The 14381-nt window shown below is 48.9% G+C and overlaps 2 protein-coding genes across 5 annotated transcripts in view; one reads left to right on the top strand and one right to left on the bottom strand.

Moving 5' to 3' along the window:
- TRIM55 (tripartite motif containing 55) overlaps window positions 1–7601 on the top strand; it is a 42326-nt gene extending 34725 nt beyond the window's left edge. For all 4 annotated transcript variants that reach the window (XM_038174280.2, XM_021272323.4, XM_027452297.3 and 1 more), the window contains one exon: window positions 5711–7601. In XM_038174280.2, the coding sequence (XP_038030208.1) occupies window positions 5711–5721 (11 nt within the window). In that variant the 3' untranslated portion in view covers window positions 5722–7601. The remainder of the gene's footprint in view (window positions 1–5710) is intronic.
- CRH (corticotropin releasing hormone) lies at window positions 7588–9010 on the bottom strand. Its single transcript, XM_027452300.3, has 2 exons — window positions 8615–9010; window positions 7588–8227 (listed from the first exon to the last, which is right to left on the bottom strand). The coding sequence occupies exon 2, from the start codon at window positions 8215–8217 to the stop codon at window positions 7669–7671; it is 549 nt and encodes a 182-aa protein (XP_027308101.2). The 5' UTR covers window positions 8218–8227; window positions 8615–9010; the 3' UTR covers window positions 7588–7668.
- Between the last annotated feature and the right edge of the window lie 5371 nt (window positions 9011–14381).

The raw sequence follows: 14381 nt of genomic DNA, 5'->3' as shown, positions 1-14381 counted from the left end.
GCTAGAAAAAAATATGGGAATTAACTTTAATTTCTTACTCCTTTTTTGAGGCTAGAGAAACCATAGAATTAAAAAGTTTGTATTTTCACTGCTTCTCCCTCCAAGACCCATATTTTCTTACAAATTCACTCTTGCAATTGTGCTGTATCAAAAGGAGGCAATGAAGGCATTGCATAGCTCACATACCTTTAACGGTGTAGATCTTTTTTTTTTTTTTTTTCTTTTTTGGCATCAAAGGTAGTTTAGGAGTATGGGAGTTTTTTGCCAAATGACCCTGCTTCTTATTCCTGCCTAGATGCCACCACTGGCATGGCAGTTGTGCTGATGCAGCTGCTTGTTGGGCTGTGTTGGAATCAAATCATTCAAATGGTCCAGGTTAAAAATATCACTCTTCAACTCAAAAACAACAACAACAAAAAATTGATGTCATTCCAGTGGCATTCCCATTCTTAGTGCTGCCCTGCAAACAGCTGCAGCAGTGCAAATGGCCAGTGGAACATGGAGGGAAAGCAGGAGGGGGTGGAGGGGAGCCAAAGGGCAGAACCTTCTTTGGTTTGGGGAGCTGTTGCTCCAGCAAGCTTTGATATAGCTGTATGAGAGGGCTGCTTGTAACCAATTAGTGTATCCATGTACATAGCTGTAAGAAATAAACCCCTTTTCTAGGGCATATTGAGTTATAATAAGCCACATGCATTCTCTCCTCATGAATTTCAGTGTAAATGTAGACCTTTCGCGTTGTGACCATCAGCACTGAGACCAGGGTTTCACAAGGTGGCAAATATAGTTTTGGAGAATTCAGCACCAAGTCAGAAATATCATACTCAGGTGGCACAAAGTCTTTGACTAGTAGTAGTCTTCAACTTCAAAATCACTATGAAGGACCGTATTTGTTCAAAAAATGTGAGAACTTTTGAAAATGTGTCTAATTTTTTGCTTTGCTGGCAAAGGCACAATATATTCTCCTATGACCAGCATAAAGCCAGTGACCATTTTTAGTTTTGGACTAATTAGACAAAATTCTGATCATTTAGTCATGTTCAAGCCAGATGAAACATACTGCTGGGTGATCTACAGCTCCATAGGAAACAACTATTTCAGCTATCATTGCTCTCACATCTCCTTGCAAGCTGATGTGACACAACCTCTGAGAGGTCCATTATAAAATTGGTTTCTCCAGATCCTGCTTTATAAGAAATAATCAAAAATAAGTACAAATAAAAAAATAAATGAAGAAGACTACAAAGACCCTGCACCTTTCATCCTTACCTCATCAATTAAAGAGGCACTGATCTTGTAAGAGAGATGGTGCCATCAAAGTTCATCGTTTTCTATCAGTTTTGTGATATTCTGAGGTGTTTGAGTGGAACCTTTCTTGTGTAATTATTTAAAAGCCAGACCTAGTCTAACCTGGTCACCAACAGTGACTCTGGAGTCAGCAGGGAGAACCGGGCGCCTTCAGAAGGCAACCCACGCTACAGACACTTCTTGTAGGAGGGCACAAATCACCCTCTGGTGGTGCCTTTCTCTCATCACTCCCACTAGAGGGAATGAATGCAGTTTGTCTGACCAGATATCTCACTTCTGGATGACTAAAGCTTGATAATATGGGTCCCAGTCTTTGTACCTAAAGGCTATGGAGATTAGCAGTGGCAGAACAGAAAACAGCGTGTGGACGTCATTATGTTTCAAATGCCTACAAGGCCTGGACTGCCTGGTATTCCTACACCATAAATAGGGTAACTGCTGGGCCCTAATCAATAAAAAGTCTGTGATAAAATCAGTCTACTCACTCTTCTCCTCCCTCCACACCCTTTGCTCAAACCCTATACGGATTTAAGTAGTGCTTGTGCCTCAGGAAGCAAATGCTGAAAGTGCTGAACACCTATAACTTTGCTACGACTCATCTGCTAAACCCCGAGATCCTTATACTGTTTATCCACGCAAATTCCAGCGTGCCAGCTGCTGAGGGGTGCTAAATGGATTTTTCAGTGGGAGTTGTGGTTGCTCAGCACCTCCACAGAGCTGGCATGTAAACTCCAGCCTGGGCTTCGCTTAGGCGGAAAACAAATCCAACCATCAGTCATGCAGGGTGTGCTTCCCTCCCCGCTTCATGAGCTGGCCTGGTGAAAATTCCTGGTGCTTATTAAAAGCATCATCTGATGTCACTCGACACCACAAGGGAAAATATAAATCAAAGTGTAAGTATTCAGCACTCTCTCAGCATTGGCCTAATGTGATTAATGTAATCTGAGGTAAACACTTCAGTTATTCTTTATTGCTGTTAGGGACCCAAATAGAGGGCTGGGGCTTGTTATTCTAGGTAAAGTGAAAAACAAGCCCTACCCATGAGATCTCCAAGACTAAGATAAAGCTCAGGTAGCAGCTTAGCAGCAGTTACCTAACAGCAATGGACAAACACGATGAAGTGTTGAATCTGAAACCTCTGAAAGGCAAGTGGCAAGGGCTGAGCCAGGCTCAGCAGAAAGCTCTTCCCTGGCAGTGGAGAGGGACTGCAGGAACAGGGCAAGGGAGCTGATCCGGGACGAGATGCAAGAACTCATGGGGAGATCGGATGCCCAAACCCTGTTGATGCTGAGGGGACCTGCTTCTGCTTTCTGCCTTGCAGAATCACCTCCTAGTTAAAAAAATAAATAAATAATATTTACAAAGGTGAAATCTTTGTAAAAGATTTGTAAAACCTTTGGGGAAAAAAAAAATCCAACACACTGTATTACTCTGTGTTGTGTGAGCTGCCACTGGAAGGGGAAAATGGATTTAGTAATGTGGAAAGAGTCTGTCCTGGCACCCTTTGATGGTTTCTTGCTTCACACGAGGATAGCATGTGTGACTCAGAGCACAAATCCTGAAGTGTCACAGGTGTGAAAACACAAGCCTAAAAGCCAAGGAATAGCCCCATTGTCAGTTCTGCACTTGCCTCACTGCCGGCTGGGCGTGATGGTGGGTTATTGCTCTTGGAAAGGCGCATCGAGGTATTGCAGCCTGGCAGCCTGCTGAGTCCAGCGAGGTGCAGGGAGAGAATGCTTCACCCAGCCAAACCCAGTGGGAACGTGCCGGAGCTCCGGCGCTGTTTTGCTGACACAGGAAGATGCCATCTCAGCAGCGTATGAAGGAGTTAACACGTTATGAAACACGGTTTTGTCAGTGATGTAGACAAAGATTGTTTTGTTTGAAATGCAGCACCAGCAATGCTGGTTAACAAGGGAATGCAGTCACCTTTCCCAACCAAGGCTTTCTTTCTTGTAACGTGCTAGGTTCAAAGTCTATGAAAAAAGCTGCTTAAATTTAAGCCCATAGATCGTTCTTTCCTTCAGAGCTGAGCTTAGTTTAATATATATTTCTGGCTATTGGCTTGTTGGAATAGCAAGTGGAGGTGGTATAGAAAGCCCGTCTTGCATAAGAAGACAAACGGCAAGCTACAATTGTGGTTCTAAGTAAAAAAGTATGAAATTGCAGGAAATGATGTTCTAAACCTCCTGCCAATCCTATTCCTTTGCAGGTCAGCCCCATGCCTGGTCACACACACTGCTGAGGGCTTGGTGTACAAAATTGCACAACCAATTTCAAAACTACTTTTAGCTACTCCAGGTGTCCTTCCAAAAATAAAGGGCAAAATTTTCAACACCACGGAGGACTAATAACCCACCTACGCTCCCACATTTACTGAGATCTGGAGAGCACACAACCCCTTATGACTCTGAAAGTCTAGCCATGTATTTACTGCTGATACCTGACTTTTGTAATCTGTGTTGGAACATTTCGGCTGAAAGGTTTGCATTCAGCACTTTCCAGGTCTGAGAGTCACATCTCTATAATCGGGGCTCAATCAGCTACGTGCTTTTCCAGCTGAGGATCTGGCCCCATGGGCCCGATTCTTTGCAATACTTTCGCATAAGCCTGGGAAACAACCCTCCTCACCAGCGCTGCTGAAAAGGGATTTTTGTGTTCGAGTAGGCAGCTGTTCCTCCCAGATCTTTCATCCCACTTGTGTGCTCATTAGGGTGCATTAAAAAGTTAGCATGGAAAGTAATGCTCTTTTGAAGGATACCTGTCCATAAAAATCCTTTCTATTTTGCAGTGAGTAGCAGAGGTGCCTTGCTTGGCAAATATGAGTCTAAATCAAAGATAAGTGCATGTTTCCAACAATAAAGTAGATTCTCAGATATTATTTCGCTGGAACAAATAAGGCTATTCCAGTTTAGAGCACCTGAGGATCTAGGTCTAAAAAAGGAGCTATGAAATCTAATCAGATACGAGTAAAGAAATAGGGAGCTACTTTTTCATACCCCCATTGTGTCTCGTCTGTTGGTGTCACAATGCCCAAACAGGTAGTAACTGGAATGAAGCCCAGTATATATCTATATATACTATAGATACGTATAGATATACTATACATCTATACGTAACATGCCACCACTTCGCACTAATTCCTATGGTACATTTTAACACTGAGTACTTACACAAATGCTAAGAAAAACCATCATCCTGTGCTTCCATTCCTCATAAGCATCCCTGCTTCCTTGTCCGTTCCTGGATATGTATGTTAGCATCACCGCTTCGGTAACTTTCTGTTTTAGGGGAGTAGAATAAAAGTCTGCAATGAGTTAAAATTCAGAGAGCACTACTCTGGCATTTTGCCTCTCCTGAGTAATATCCTGACACCAAATGGTTCTCCTGAGATCATGCTGAACTTCCCGGAGTAAGGTGAAATCCTGCATAGAGAAGGCTGGCAGCATTGGCCCGAAGCTCATAAAAATAATTGAGTTTTAAGAATGTACAATAATGTATGTACATATATAGGAATATAGAGGAAAAATCCTCTGTATTTCTTGTTAAATTGTGGTTACAACGATGAAGACAGAAGGCATCCCTTAGCTACCAAATCAGGTTACCCTCACCAAGCTGGTGTTCGTTCTCTGCCAAAGGAATCTGAAAACATTGGAACTAGTAAAAATATTTCAGTATGTTATATTGGCCTATTATATGTCCATCTAGTTTTAAAATATAACAACAATTATTAGTAATTGTTATATTTTAGCTAGACAGCACATCCAGTCCAGATTTCTTTTTTTTTACTGCAAGTGTAGGATACCTGTGCAAATAAAAGGCAGATTTTTCCCCCGGATTTTCTTTATTCTACACTGGGGAGTAGAATCAGCAGCTTATATTTCTCTCTTATTTATTTTCTGTTCTTGGTCTGAGTGAAACTGAAGCGAAATTATTATTAAAAGACTTTAAAGAAACAAAATAAAATAAAGCACATCCAAGGCAGATTTCATGACAGCAGAACAAGGATCACTTTGAGTGGCAGTGCACTGACAATAACTTTTGGCTCAGGTCCACATCAATCTGGAGACCCAGCTCCACAAGCCAAGCTGGCTCGGGATCCCTTCTAAGCAGGCAGTTATCACCTTCATTGCGATAATATTCCAGAGGTCCAAACCAGGGCTCAGCCCTTTGCACGAGTGCAACGCTCACACAGTGCAATCCTTCTTCTACCGCTGTCTGTGGCAAAAGTCCCTCTGCCTACTCTGGTGTTTGAAGTCTGGCTGGCCTCCCCAAATTTCCATGCTCCCTGCCTTTCCCCCCTTTCCCACCTCACTCCGTTTTTTCTGCGTGTTGTGAAATCAGATGTATTTTAATGCAGCCCATCTTTTCATCTTCCCTTTGCCAACCTCTCCTTCCTTTACAGACCGGCTCTGAACCGTCCCCTCAAGGACGAGCGGAGGAAACTCCCGTGAGCAATGAGAGGGGTGGCGAGCCGGCTCGTCATGTCTTCTCCTTCTCCTGGTTGAACTCACTGAATGAATGATGACTCACTCCGGCTGGCTTCTGGTGTGCTCCTCCGAGGGACGGCAAGCGCAGGCAGCCTGGCTGGAATCGACAAAGAAGCTGGCCTGGAAAGGGACATCCGAGCACGTTTCGTTCCCGGGAACTCAGTTGACCTCCACGTCGTGCCCGGCCCTTGAGACGACAGAGTCGCGACAGGGGTGGGAGCATGGGGACAAATTGCTGTACTTCAGTGTATCAGAGTATTTTCCAGTTTCTGGTTTCCAAGGGAAAAGCAGCATCGCTACAGCTGCAGGATGAGCACTGCTACTGTTTTGTTATTCACTCACTTTTTGGCACGTCCCCGTGTAGGTGTAAGTGCTTCACTGATATTAGCTAAAACGCTGCTGTGATATTCACCAGGAGCATCCTGTGCCTGCACAGCATTTCCCCTCAGTACCCTCCCGTGTCCAGCCTGCGGGGTGACCTCGGTGCCACTGCCACCCCCTCAGCACCCCAAAGTCGCATTTGGGTTACATTTGGGCACCACCTGTGGTCCTCAGGATCCATCAGCACATCCCGTGCCGCAGAGGCTGAGCGCAGGAGGGCTGAGGGAAGCCGCTGCTCCTTCCTTCTCCCCCTGCACTCACTTTTCCTGCTGAGCCACAGCGGGTGATGCTCACCTGCACAGATTTCGGGTGGGGAGGGACGAGGAGGATGTGTGTGCCAGGCACCCATGCAGGACAGCTCTGAGCGTGTGGGGCTGATGTTAGGGAGCACCTCAGGTGCAGTGAGGTGGCACAGAGCTGTGCCATCAGGTTTTCACCTGCAGGCCCCACGGCACAGCGTGGGAAGGGCGAACACCGGCCTGCAAGGCAGGAGAGGAGCCGTGCAAAGCAGCTTCGCGCACGGGAGACCTGCTGAAGGTGACACCGTGCCTTTTGTCACCTCGGACGGGGCCCCAGCTCTCGGCAGCCCTTAAGGGACACCGGGTGGCTGCCAGGGGGGCCGAGTGCCGCAGGGACCTGGCATCGGGCTCCGGGCAGGGGCTGAAAGAGCCGAGCACAGCCCTGGGCAAGCAGCGCCCCGCACGGAGGGAGCCGTCGGGGACGGGGCTGCGCGGCCCCGGGGGGCACGGGGGAGCCTGGCGGTGCCACCCCCGGTCCCTGCCTCTTTGGGACCGCAGCCCTGCTTTGTGGCCGTTTCTCCCCAAAATGCCCCGTGAGGGCCGGGGGCCGTTTGCAGCGGCTGGGGTGTGCTAATTGCAATTAATCGTAATTAGGGCTACAGCAGAGCCCGTGCGGGACCACGCTCCGCTCTGCTCCCCTCGCACCCCGCACGGCGGGGGCGGCTTTGGGGCTCGCCCCGGGGTGCCTAGGCAAGAAAGTCTAGCCAGCCATCGTTATTTGCAGCTTTTATTAAAAATATAAATATTAAACATTCTCTTACACAACAAAATTGACCGAGCGCTGAAAAGATGTTTTATTGTGAAAATGTTTACAGGAAAAAAAGTGGATTTAAAGTAGCTTACAGAGATTCCCCCTCCCACCTCCCTGCCCCCGCCAGGAAAGTTATCTGGCTTCTCGGCGACATTTCTTCCAATGCTCACACATCCCTACGCAGCGATGCCACTAGAAAGACTGGGAAATGGAGAAATAAATAAAGGTAGGGGAGGTTACGGACGACACTCGTGTTTCTGCACTTGGTAGGCGGCCGTGCATGCTAGTCAAGGGACAGAGGCTGTTCGGAGTACACCCTTCTAGGTTTAAAGCTATATAAAAATAAAGAGATGACATCAGAGCAGCACTATGGTACATCGGAGTGTGGAATTATTCTTGTGCTAACCGCGGAATCTCTTTGGCAAGGCGGGGAGGGGCCGCTTCACTTCCCGATGATCTCCATCAGTTTCCTGTTGCTGTGGGCTTGCTGCGCCAACTGCTCGGCTCGGGCCATCTCCAAGACCTCTCGGAGGAGGTGGAAAGTCAGATCCAGAGAAATGGGGGGCTCCTCGGACCGCTTCTCCCTCTCCACGGCCTCCCCCTCGCCTTCGCCCTCCTCGGGGCTCCCCAGCGAGCGCTCGGGCAGCTGCTGCAGCTGTTGCACCGCCGCCCGGAAAAAGTTGGTGGCGGAGGCTTGGGGCTGTGGGTGGCTGCTGCTGCTGCTGCTGCTGCTGGAAGAGGCGGAGAAAGAGCCGGCGGGTCTCTTGTTGAGGTTGCCCAGGCGCAGGAAATACTCTTCTCCCATGCGGAGCAGGACGGGCAGAGTTTGCTGCTGCTGCTGCTGCTGCTGCTGCTGCGGGAAGAAATCCGGCTGGTGCAGAGCCCCGTGGGCGGCTCCGGGGCTCTTGCTGAGCGCCCTGCACTCCTGGCAGGGCAGGAGGGCGACCAGCAGCAGCAGCAGTCCCGTGCACACCAGCACCTGGAGCTTCATGGTCGGGGACCTGCAGCGGGGACGGGATGGGGGCGAGGGGTTACGCGGCCGGCGGGGGGCGCGCAGCGCGGCCGCTGTCCCGGTGCTGATGCGCGCCCCTGCGCGCCCCCGAGACCCCTCTGATCCCCTCCGAGCCCCTCTGATCCCCCCCGAGCCCTCCCCGAGCCCCTCTGAGCCCCGCAGCCCTCCCTCACTCAACCCCGGCCCGTCCCGGCCGCTGCCGTCGGGGCGCGGAGGATGCGCGGGGGGCTCAAAATTGCGCCCGCTTCCCCCGCGCATCCCCTCCGCCTGCCCCGGGGATGCGCGGCCGGGGCTGCGCCCGCCCCAGCCCCAGCCCCAGCCCCCGCGCAGCGCAGCGCAGGCGGCTCCGCACCGCTCCGCACCGCTCCGCACCTACCCGGGGCGGCGGCGGCAGGGCAGGAGGCGGCGGGGCTCGGCGGTGCCCGGCGTCCCTCTCCTCTCGCTCTCTCTCCCTCGGAAGCCGGCTCGTGGCGAACTTGGGATCAGATTTGGTCCTAATCAGAGCCGGGGCGCGGGATTTTTATAGCTTAGACCCTCTCCTGGAATCACGCAGAACTTGCCTAATAAGCTGACGCTCTCCTGACAGCCCGATTGCGTGCCCCGATCCACTGCTGAATAAATCATGGGGGCCCGTCGGAGCGCCGATGGGCCGAGTTTCGCTATCGCAACCCCAAATCTCACGGCCAATTATATCAACAGATATTTATCGCCTCTGCGGTGACGTCAGCCGGGCCGGGGGACGGGGAGCGGGGTGCCCCCCTCCCTCTTTTCTCTCCCCCCCCCCTCCCCAACCCCATTGACAAAAATACTTGAATGAGATTTCCTAGCGGGCGCCTACTATGCGAGGTCACTCCGGGAAAACTTTCCACTCGCCGGCCGGCTGCGGGGAGGAAGCCGGCCCGATCCCACCCGCACCGGGACTGCCACCCCGTGAAGCCTCCGACGACCCCCCGCCCCTTACGACCACCACCCCCTCCCCGGTCCTTTTCATCCCGGCCGGGGGCTCCGCGGGGCTGCCGAGGAAGCCGGCGGTGCCAAGCACTCCCCTGCGCCCGCCGTGATGCTGCCAGGGGGCGGGCAGGGCAGGTGCCCCCCCCGGCCTCCTCCCCGCCTGGCTTCTGGCCCTTCTTCCCCTCCATCGTCCCCTCTTGCTGAGGTGGAGAGCGAGAAAACCCTTGGGTTTTCCCTTGCACCGATCTTCCCCACCTCGTTGCCCTCCTGGTCACCGGTCTCCCTGCTTGCCCCCCTGCATGGGTGACTGCACGCCTTGAGGTCCCTTTGCAGTGCTCCCCCGTCACCATTCGGTCTCCATTCCACCAGTGTCTCCAGCCAGGTTGCTCACCGTCAGGTCCTGTCTTCAGGAGGTGGCACTGCTTGTGGCAAGAGCTTCTGCCCAGCGCCCGTTCCACGCCCAACGTGCCTTCTTCAGCCTTTGCATCCCACCAGCTATGCCACTGCAGCTCGGTCCCGCTCCGCCACCGCCTCACTTGCAACATTCGTCATGTCCTTCCCTTTACATCGGAAAATTGCACTGAAAACCCTACCAGTTTCACCCTGCACAGACTGCAAATGCCTGGGGCCATGCACTTGTGCGTGTCCCACCACGGTGAGGAGATTGAACAGACCGCGGAAGGTGGTCGTGTGTTATCGACGCTACATCAGTGACGAATCCGAAATCCATTTCCTTAACAAAATAACGAAGTTCAAACCACTTAATATATGAGGTTGGCCACAGCCCAGTTCTGAGCATCTCCTTAGGGACGCTATACACTTTAATTTTTGTTATACCTACCTCCAGCCTCAGACGTCGTGCCAAAGAATCCGATCATGTGCATCATAAACACACAAATGGAAAAACAAGTAGTAATACCAGAGATTTGTCTCTGCATTATCTCCGTTAGCTCAGGCATTCATGAACTGAAAAGCATATTTCAACAAAAACAGAGCAGAATATATCGTGGAGATAGTCACAGCAGACGCTATTTGTATGCTTTTAAAGCGTGTCAGCACAGCTTTCCGTGAGAACAGGGGGTTCAAAGAAGCAGGAACTAAGTTCAATCAGTTGAATGTAAGAGGCACTTATTAAACTCAAACCCTCCAGATGTGCTCCAGGGTGGGTTTTATCACAGTGCCTCCCTTTATAGGTTTAGTACACCCTTAAAGACCAGAAAACCTCTTAAAATAATGAGATCATAAACACAAAGAAGGAAACATTCTGATCCAAACACATTTTTCTTAGTATTGTGGGTGAAATCTGAATAAGTTACAGAGCTGCGTCTCTCCAAAAGATTGATGCCAGTTAGAATTGGCTCAGATTATTTTATGTTTTTCATCGTTTTCAATATTATTTAGGTCCCTTTAGGCAGACAGTTTCATCCCTTGAAGAATTACAGTGACAGCAAATACAGCAAAGGAGTGGGCTAGGATAGCTCCTGCAATTTTCACAAGGGCTGTGTAACCTGCCAGGTTCTTCTTACCTTTCTCCCAACCCCTGGCCCTGAGCAGGCTCTGTATTTCTCATGCACACTTACTTCTAATCCAACATGGGCACATTAGCTCATGGTTTCCCCACAGACCCTGAATGACGTGTTAGAGGGCTCACAACAATTTCAGTGCAGGGAGACTATGAGATACTTGTATGTCTTAATAACAAGGGATATAGAACAAGACAGATACCTGAACTAAAAGTGCTTCCCTCAGTACTTCAAATGCAGAACTGACTTCCTGTGAACACAGAACTCATTTCTCCAACTAGGAACCAGTTTCAAGGCAAAATTTCTGCTGTTACTCCTGAAGAAGATTACAACAGAAGAAATCCTGAGTTCTCACTGGAGGGCGATTCTCACTGTGGTGATGAAGAGAAACAAGGTGGATATCAGGTAAATCTGGAGTAGAGTTTTACATTTAGTGACACAGTTTGATATTGGCAGGCTCTTCATAAGAAAAGTGCTCGTATTTGACTCATTCTGCAAACATCAGGTGCAAACATAATTTTTGCACAATAGCAATATCTCGAAACACAAAGTGTTAGCAAGGTCCATCTCCTCTATACTAACATGGGTTGGGTGGCACCTGCACTTTAGCATTAGCAATCTCAAACTCAGGCACCTGCTGAAAGGCAATTTATAGCCACTCTGCTGTAGCTAATGGAAAGCAAGAGCGTGCCCAGTGCATGATACAACCCATCGCAAAATAATATCTTGAGGCTTCTGGAGAAGCTCACCTCGTTCCCTTGTCTATAAAGGGAGTACAGAGAGCTACCTTAGTCTAGTCACTGAATTTTTAAATAGCTAATGCTAGGAGAGAAGAATCCCATCCTCATTGATTGACCATAGCAGAGAGCTCACGCGATTCTAAAAATAACAATATAGAAGTGATGATGTTAAACGGAGGGTATGGCTCTTACCCCAGGTATTTTTGAAGATGCCCATCTACAAACATGGAAGAACACACACCAGATGTAGATCAGCTTTCTACAATAGTGTAATATTTCATTGTAATTCTCGCTTTTGTCAGAAGACAGTAAGGTGTTCTGGTCTTGCTGCATTCAGCAAATATTTCCATATCCTCTCGCTTAACCACTTCATGTGATCACCATCATTACTTGGTGCCTCTGACTAGGTCTCCAACACATGATCTTTTATTCTGTGACTATTTCAGCACATCTTGCCCACTCTGCAGTGCCAGCAGTCACACAGTGACTTCTGTATACATTACATTTTCATTTGACCTTTTGCTACTCCTGACACTAAGAAATCTAAATCCTCTGGTCATAAATATTATGGATTCCAGGGCAATCTAGAGAAAAGGAAGAAAAAATCAAGGTATCTTGAAGGTAATAAGTCATCTTAAGGACAAAATATTATTCCTATTATGCCTATTGTGCCTATTATTCCTCATCAGACTGAATTTGTTAGACCAATCATAGAGAACCACAATTAAAGTGAATTATGAAATTCAATAAAAATAAATCAACAAAATAATAATTTTTAAAAGTATGTTCTAGGTCAGGATATGAAAAAAATACACTAATAAGGACTTCAGCTATTTGTCATTTCTTCTGAACCCAAAAGTCTTCAAAACTTTCTCCTTCAGTTTTAATTTCTCTTTCAGAGAGTTTTTAAATGATTTCACTCCAGGAAGGGGGTTATGTGCTCATGTCATGGGGATTTTCCAACCTGACCCATTCTATGATTCTGTGATTTTATGTGGTATGGCTCACCAAAACGGATTCATAGGATCATAGAGCAGCTTGGGTTGGAAGGGCCCTTAAACATCCCCTAGTTCCAGCCCCCTGCCATGGACAGGGACACCTCCCACCAGACCAGGTTGCCCAAAGCCCCATCCAACCTGACCTTGAACACCTCCAGGGATGGGGCATCCACAGCTTCTCTGGGCAAGCTGTGACAGTGCCTCACTGCCCTCAGAGAAGAATTTATTCCTAAAATGTGCTTAATGCCTTGTGCCCCCAGGAGAATTTATACAAGTGGCACAGGCAGGATCTGTGCATGTACCCCCTTGGGCGCCACCAAAAAGTGCTTATGGCTCTTAGCCATGCTCTCTCATTGCAGTTGGTGAAGGGACTTGTAGAAGCAGGCTGGGAGGAGTGTGCATGCTGAGAGCTGTGCCTTTCTCCTCCTGACAGCCTTCATCTAGGGAGGCAACAGCTGACCTTTATATTTACCTCACAAGACTTGTCAGTTGCTATTCTTGCACTCAAATAACGGATGGAGAAGGCTGGGCGGCTATGCATGCGAGCTCTCTACGCTGTTAATGATAATTCTGCAGGAACTAATCTCACAATTATTGGTAGCAACAAGGAAATCCATCAAACGATCACCCTGTGAAAGCGCCGAGCAATTTGTATTCCCGGTTGCCTCAGTGTCTGGGTGCATTTCACCGTAAGAGAAACTTTGCTGTGCACTCGCCTGGCCTGTCTGCCCGTGTTTGGCAAACACAGCTGCTGGGCCTGGGGCAAGGCTGAGGGGAACCTCATGCACACCTCCAGCAACCCGCTGACAGTCTGGGTTCAGCCTGGTGGGCAGGAAGGTGGGCGAGGACACCCCCAGACCCTCTGGGAGCAGCGTATGGACTGGGGTGTGCAGGGGGGACAGAGGCTGGGGCAGAGGAGGGCAGGAGCCAGGGCTGGTGTCAACCTGGAAGGCAGGTGTGGATTCTCACATTGCCTCTCCTCAGACACATCCCTGCCACAGCGAGTTTCGAGCACAGAGCTGTCCCCTTACTTGACACTGGGTGAGGGGCACGGAGGGGAGCCCACACAGCTCAGACCATGTTACCAGTGGTTTCTCCCCAGGGAGTCTATGAGGAATCACATACTGAAGGCCAGGAGAAGAGGAGAGCCTGTCCAGCTCAGATGCTCTAACAGAAAGGGGCACTGAGCCACTGACAGCTTCATCCATCAGCTACACCAGGGACCTTGCCTTGTTGCCAGGCCTCCATTAGCCATGAGTGTCACCAGCAACACGCAGTTCATTCAGCCCTGAGGTTGTAGCTGTCCTACAACCATGGGGAAACCATGCTGCTGGGGTGATGGATCCGGGGGTCACTCTGAAAATAAAGAAACATTTGAACATGGCTGTGCTGATGTCACATTTTCCAGCACCCAGGCAGCAGGAATTTGAGCAAACTGCTGCCTCTGATTTTTCAGTAGCCAACCTGCTGCTGTCCCACCAGAGGAGAAGAGAACAGGAGAAAAGTTAGAGTTTAGCTTTGCAGAAAGTGAAACCCTCACTCACTTCCACCGTGTTTATTTGTTGTGAACTGGAGTTTTCTTCATAATGTAAGCACACATGATACTTCTATATTTAAAAGCATACACTACATGAGAAGGAGACAGAGAAATGAAACTGAGTACAGAGGGAAAATAATCAGTGTGATTTGGAGAAGGTTAGTGATACTAAGAGCAACTCCTGCTCCTCAAATCCTGTTACAACCCCTCAACTGTTGCTAAAAAAAAAAAAAAAAAAAAAAAAAAAAAAAGGAAATTTTAGCCTTCTAGCTTAAAAACACAACCCAACTACACCATCAAGGCTGAGAAACCCCAAATAAGCACAGGAAGAGCTCAAAACGTCATCTTCTTTAAAAATCTCACGATTCTGAGCACAATCTCAATATTTGGGGGA

This window comes from Anas platyrhynchos, chromosome 2 (genome assembly GCF_047663525.1).
Source record: "Anas platyrhynchos isolate ZD024472 breed Pekin duck chromosome 2, IASCAAS_PekinDuck_T2T, whole genome shotgun sequence".
Taxonomy (NCBI): domain Eukaryota; kingdom Metazoa; phylum Chordata; class Aves; order Anseriformes; family Anatidae; genus Anas; species Anas platyrhynchos.
The sequence above is the reverse complement of the archived record's forward strand: the minus strand, read 5'-3'. Positions and strand labels throughout refer to the sequence as shown.